This window comes from Myotis myotis, unplaced genomic scaffold, assembly GCF_014108235.1.
Source record: "Myotis myotis isolate mMyoMyo1 unplaced genomic scaffold, mMyoMyo1.p scaffold_m19_p_1, whole genome shotgun sequence".
Lineage (NCBI taxonomy): Eukaryota > Metazoa > Chordata > Mammalia > Chiroptera > Vespertilionidae > Myotis > Myotis myotis.
The window spans coordinates 91,829,988-91,835,987 of record NW_023416313.1 but is presented as its reverse complement, the minus strand read 5'-3'; the positions used below and the strand labels follow the sequence as shown (position 1 = coordinate 91,835,987).

At 54.6% G+C, this 6,000-nt stretch overlaps 1 protein-coding gene across 1 annotated transcript in view; it reads left to right on the top strand.

The window, feature by feature from the left end:
• Nucleotides 1-2,861: 2,861 nt before the first annotated feature.
• GPR158 (G protein-coupled receptor 158) overlaps nt 2,862-6,000 on the top strand; it is a 383,045-nt gene continuing 379,906 nt past the window's right edge. The window contains exon 1 of the mRNA XM_036344876.1: nt 2,862-4,635. Within this exon, the coding sequence (XP_036200769.1) occupies nt 3,722-4,635 (914 nt within the window). The 5' untranslated portion in view covers nt 2,862-3,721. The remainder of the gene's footprint in view (nt 4,636-6,000) is intronic.

Here is a 6,000-nt window from a genome sequence, read left to right as displayed (position 1 = left end):
TGACAGTGTGCTGGGAGATGTTCGCATGCCAGGGGGGGATGTGCACACTGGAGGCCTCTGGCTTTGCAGATCCGCAAACCCCTGTGGTGCGGCCAGGAGGATGTCAGTCTGGCCCACCATGGTGGCTGTCCCTGTGATCCTGCACCTTCTGGGCCAGGAGGAGGATCTTGCGCAGCCACTCATGGGCGCTGATGGCCTGCAGGCACTACTTCAGCACAGCCTGCAGGCTCCGCTTGGCGCACTCACAGCCGTCACGACCACCATGTGTGGAGTACAGGCTGCCCTCGCCAGCCTGCCTCCCCTGTCCAGAGGCTCTCTGCGCTGCTCACCTGCCCAGAGTGACTGGGGCTGGGCGGAAGCCAGGCGTCCTGCCCTGCCCAACCCTGGCTAATCTGCCCCTGTGTGAGCTGCCGCCCCTCCAGAAGGGTCACAGATCCAGGTCCCGGGACTGCGGACAGCCTCAAGCGCTGTCCTCTGCTCGGCAGGATCACAGATCCATGTCTTGGTCCCATGGAAAGCCTCAAGTGCTGCCCCCTGCCTGCCAGGACATGGATCCAGGTCCCAGACTGCGGACAGCCTCAAGCACTGCCCCCCGCCTGGCAGGGTCACAGATCTGGTCCCGGACTGTGGACAGCCTCAAGCACTGCCCCCAGCCTGGCAGGGTCGCAGATCCGGGTCCCAGACCGCGGACAGCCTCAAGCACTGCCCCCCGCCCTGCAGGGTCACAGATCCTGTCCTGGACCGCAGACAGCCTTGCCCACTGCCGCCCGTCTTCAGTATGCAAATTAGCCGCCATCTTGTTGCTTCAAGGTGGGGGTCCCCACTGGGGTGCCTGGTCGACCTGGATGAGGGGATGATGGCTGTTTGCAGCTGGTAACACCCCCTTCAGTGTAGGGGTCCCCACTGGGGTGCCTGTCCAGTCTGGGTGAGGGGCTGAGGGCCATTTTCAGGCTGGCATGCGACTGTAGCTCCTCTCCTTTTTTTCTTTTTTTCTTTTTTATTCTGGGATTTATTTACCTTCTATGGCTGTCTCTGGAGCTGAGAGCTGGCTTCATCTCTGAGGCTCAGCTCCAGCTCTGAGACCTCGGCTGCTGAAAGCAGGGATCTGGGTTTGTTTGGGTTCTATAATTGAAACACTGTTGTGGTCCTGCTGGCTGAAGCCCGGCTGGCTGAAAGCAGGTTTCTGGAGTTTGTTTAGGTTCTATAATTGCAACATAGTTGCTTAGAGTGCAAGCTCAGAGGCCGGCAGCGGCAGGCGGGAACCTTGGCTTCCTCCATCACTGGAGCAAGCAAGCCTCCTGTTCCCTTCAGCTGCCTGGCTGCCGGCCGCCATCTTGGTTGGCAGTTAATTTGCATATCCTGCTGATTAGCCAATGGGAAGGGTGTTGGGGTTATGGTCAATTTGCATATTTTTCTGTTATTAGATAAGATTACATTTATGGCTCTCATTATACTTCTATTGGGCAATGCTGTTCTACACCCAAGTAATGCACCTCAGTTTGGAAATTTAGACTGAAGGTGACCCACTGAAGGGAATGCTAAATGTGCAAGGGCTTCTCATAGTGTCCTTTTATTTCTTTACTAGATGTAAAAATACACTAGATGTGCACCATGGGAAGGACAGGCACTCCTGGAGAGTGGCTCAGATGTGTGAGGTATTTCTGTGTTTTCTAGGTGCCCAAGATACTACAGTGATTGCCCTAGCTGGTTTTTCTCAGTGGTTAGAGTTGCGGGTTCAATTCCAGTCAATAACAAGTACCTTAGTTTCAGGCTTGATATTGCTCTCTGTCTCTCTCCCTCCCTTCCACTCTGTCTAAAAAAATGAATCAATGGAAAAAATATCCTCTGGTGAGGATTAACAACAACAAGAAGAAGATACTACAGGGATCAACAGTAGTCAGACTTCTGTTCTTTGGAGCTTACATTTCAGTGCATAGGTATTTTCTCAATGGGGAGAATAAAATAAAATGATAAAGTAAATCTAATCAGTGATGTTTTAGAATGCTCCAAGTGGCATTTTTATTAGTTCGGATTTGAAGTGAATTTGAGATTTCTCATTTGTCTTTCTTGGGGAATTCGAAAAATTGAAAATGGAGGCGCATAAAGCACTACATCTCTAGTACTAATTAGTATTTTCAGAATGTCAGAAGACATTTTTAAAGTTTCAAATAAAAGAATTAGACACTGTTAAGGGAATTCCCAGCAATTGGGGAGAAGTCTTGGCATACTTTTCAGCTCTTCTTTCTTCTGTTGGGATATCCTAGTCTGCAGGAATGACTTCCCAATCTCTAGGGATGACTTCCCTTTTCACTCAACACGGACGCACTCCTTCTTATTCTCTTACAGACCAAGTCCTGCCCCTTGCACAGGTTCTCTCTCTGCTACATCTTCACTTGCATACCTTCACCCCTTCCCTTCATCCTGGTGCCCTTTCAAGCACAGGTTCTTTAAATATGGCATTTCCCCCCTTAAAACTCAGCCAGTAGATGTCTCTATTACTCTCTAATAGCCAAGACCTCTGCAAGTAGGTTTTAATCATTTCTTTAAGCAACAAGAAGGAGGATTTGATGATTTGCCAAAAATGAGCAGATGCTGGGGAGCACACGTCTCCATCCTACGTCCTTCCCCTCTGATTTAAGTCAGAAATGAAAACTCCTTTCTCCCTCTTTTTCAGGCAAAAGAAAAGGCTGATTGAACTAAGCAGGCAAGACGCCAACACCCTCCTCCTCAGTACGTTCAAGTTTCCTTTGCTCTGAGCCACAAAAGCTCTGCTCTCCCCACCCTCCCGCCCACCTCATCCCATCCCCTCAGCTTTCAGAGTCATCGGGGAACGCGAGTGGGTGAAAGGACTCGGCGCTGCTGCATCTCGCGCCACCGCCTCCTCAAGCGCCTCCTCTGTGCCGCCTCGGATTCAGCACTGGACAGCTCCCGCCCCATGCCCAACCACTAGCGGTCGGCTGATTGACAGAGGAGTCGACCACACAGGGAACAGGACGACTTGAAGCCGCCCTAACGAGGGTTTGGTTGCGGCCAAGCTGCCTCTTTCAACAAGCTTTCCTCCCGATAGCAGGGAGAGGCAGGAGTGTGGTTTGTGGGCAAACCTAAAGCCTCAACGAACCAGCTGCCTGGCCCTCTGGACCCCAGAGGACATTCGTCTTAAAAGGAATCTTCGCTCTGTGAGGCTGGCTCCTGCGCTCGCGGTACCGGTCTGTGTGTGCGCGCGCTCCGCGCCTCGGGCGAAGCGAACCGGGAGGAGGAGCCGAGCCTGGAGGCGGGAACGACCTGCCGCGGGTGAGATGATGGAGCAGCGTTTTAGGCGGCCGCGGCGGCAGCATCAGCAGCACCAGCTCTTGAGCACACCTCGATGAGAACGGCGGTGGAAGCGGCCGAGCAGAAAGACGTAAGCAGGCTAACTATAGCTGCCGGGAGCCAGAAGGGAGGTAACCTGTTCGGCTCTAGGCTGCGAGGTGCGTAAATCCCCAGCCGACGCACCGCGGAGCGGCTGCAGCCAGCGTTGCCACAGGTGATTCGATTTCCTGTGACGGTAGCTTAGCCAGTGGGCCAATTTCGAGACAGTCTTATTTTCAAGTCCTTTTCGACTGGGTGCCATCTGGAGAAGGGGGAAGACTCCTAGGCAAAGTCTTACTGTGGATACACTGACGACCAAAATTTAAAAAGTGACTCCTCCCTTTACCTCCTCTCCTGTTTGAGAGAGAGGCAGATGGGAGCCATGGCTTATCCTTTACTTTTCTGCTTCCTGCTCGCTCCTCTGGGACTGGGAGCTGCTGGTGGCAGCCGCGACCCTGCGGGACGGCCGGGTTTCCCTCGAGAGAGGACCCTGAGGGCGAAGCAGCACGCCCAGCAGCCGGCTCGAGCCTCTGCCTCGGACCCCTGGGCTCCCGGGAGCCGCTCCACCGACGGCACCATCTTGGCGCAGAAACTCGCCGAGGAGGTGCCCATGGACGTGGCCTCTTACCTCTACACCGGGGACTCCCTCCAGCTGAAGCGAGCCAACTGCTCCGGCCGCTATGAACTGGCGGGCCTGCCGGGGAAGTCGTCAGCTCTAGCCAGCTCCCATCCTTCTTTGCACGGGGCGCTGGACACGCTGACACACGCCACCAACTTCCTCAACATGATGCTGCAAAGCAATAAGTCGCGGGAGCAGAACTTGCAGGACGACCTGGAGTGGTACCAGGCGCTCGTGCGGAGTCTCCTGGAGGGCGAGCCCAGCATCTGCCGGGCGGCCATCACCTTCAGCACCCAGTCGCTGTCCGCGTCCGCGCCCGCGTCCACCCCGCAGGTCTTCCTCCAGGCCACGCGAGAGGAGAGCCGGATTCTGCTCCAGGACCTGTCCTCCTCGGCTCACCACCTGGCCAACGCCACGCTGGAGACCGAGTGGTTCCACGGCCTCCGGCGCAAGTGGCGGACCCATGTACAACGGCGGGGCTCCAATCAGGGCCCCCGGGGCCTGGGCCATAGCTGGCGGCGCAGAGACGGGCTGGGAGGGGACAAGAGCCCTGTCAAGTGGTCTCCGCCTTATCTGGAGTGCGAGAATGGGAGTTACAAGCCCGGATGGATGGTCACTCTCTCCGCTGCTTTCTACGGGCTGCAGCCTAACTTGGTCCCGGAATTCAGGTAGGGAGGGATAAAAAAAAAATGCCCCAAGCACATCCTTCCTTCCAGTTTCGTGGGTGGGTGCGCGTGTGGGGAAGGGACACTTGGATGTGACACTGACGCCTCCCCACCCTCACAGCAGAGACTGAGGCTGAGCGACACCCCACGCGGGCTCCGGTGCTTGGGGACTAGAAGCGCAGTGAAAGCGTCTCTCAGATCAGTTTCCCTGCAAGGAGCTAGGGACTGGGGAGTGGCGAGAGCAGGGGTAGAGCTGAGAAAAACCTCTGATGTCCCACCCTTTCCTACAATTCTTGGAAGAGCTGAGAGCGGCTGTGAGTTCCCAGTCAGGGGTGAAGCTAGGAACCTGGGGGGACCTGGGGAGCTCCCGTGTGCCTGCCAGGCACCCAATGGCCAGCACCGGATGCGAGAGAAAAGGGACCTAGAGGAGAGAGAGTCTTTAATTTCTGCCACTTCAGGGTAGCTTTGCCTGCTTCCTATGCGTGTCCTTTAGGGCTCCGGTCTCTTGTAATTAAAACAGCGCAACCCCCTTGGCAGTTCTGTTCCCTCAGCAGTGAGTCAGACGCAACAGCTCAGCTGTCTTCAGGATCCAGACTTTGCATTTTGGGGGGTTCCTTTTCCTCATTTCCCTGCTCCCCACAATCCACATCCCCTTCCTTGATCTCCTCTCTCCTGTACTCTGTTCTCGGTGTCAGGCATACCTAAAAGTTCCCCTGCCCTTCACATTCCCCTGCATGTCATGAAGGAACCTGGTTGCCTTATTTTAGGGCGGTAGGGAGGGATTCTTCTGACTGAACTGACTCAGGGACCTAGGAGGGAACTTATTATGTATTTCCTGCCTCAGGGTATTGCATGTGTGGGAAGATGAGAATTTGCAAATTAACAGGTGGTAACTTCTGCCCTGGGAAGAGCCTGATCTTTGAGGTGAGAAACTTCTAGAAGTAGCCCTTAAGAGTTCATGTGAGGAAGGAACAGAGAGAGCAGAAACTCCAAAGAGGGCCACAGATTGACCAGGATCCTCCCCAAATCCCACAATGTGAGGCTCTGGAATGGGTGGTGGTGGTGGTGGTGGTGATGGTGGTGGTGGTGTGTGTGTCAAGGTTGCTTCTGTATTTTTCTGGGAACCTGGGCAAAAGTGAGAAACGTGTGTGTGTGTGTGTGTGTGTGTGTGTGTGTGTGTGTGTGTGTGTGTTCTAACGCTTTGTTTGGCACAACAAGGGCAGGATGCTGACTGGGTGAAATATACCAGGCTGAGTACTGGGTTGGCAAATGGGGGAGTCAGAAAGCTTTTTTGTCTTGGTACTGTCATTTACTGCTGAAAGACCTCAAGTAAGATACTTAACCTTTCTGGGCCTCAGCTACTTATCT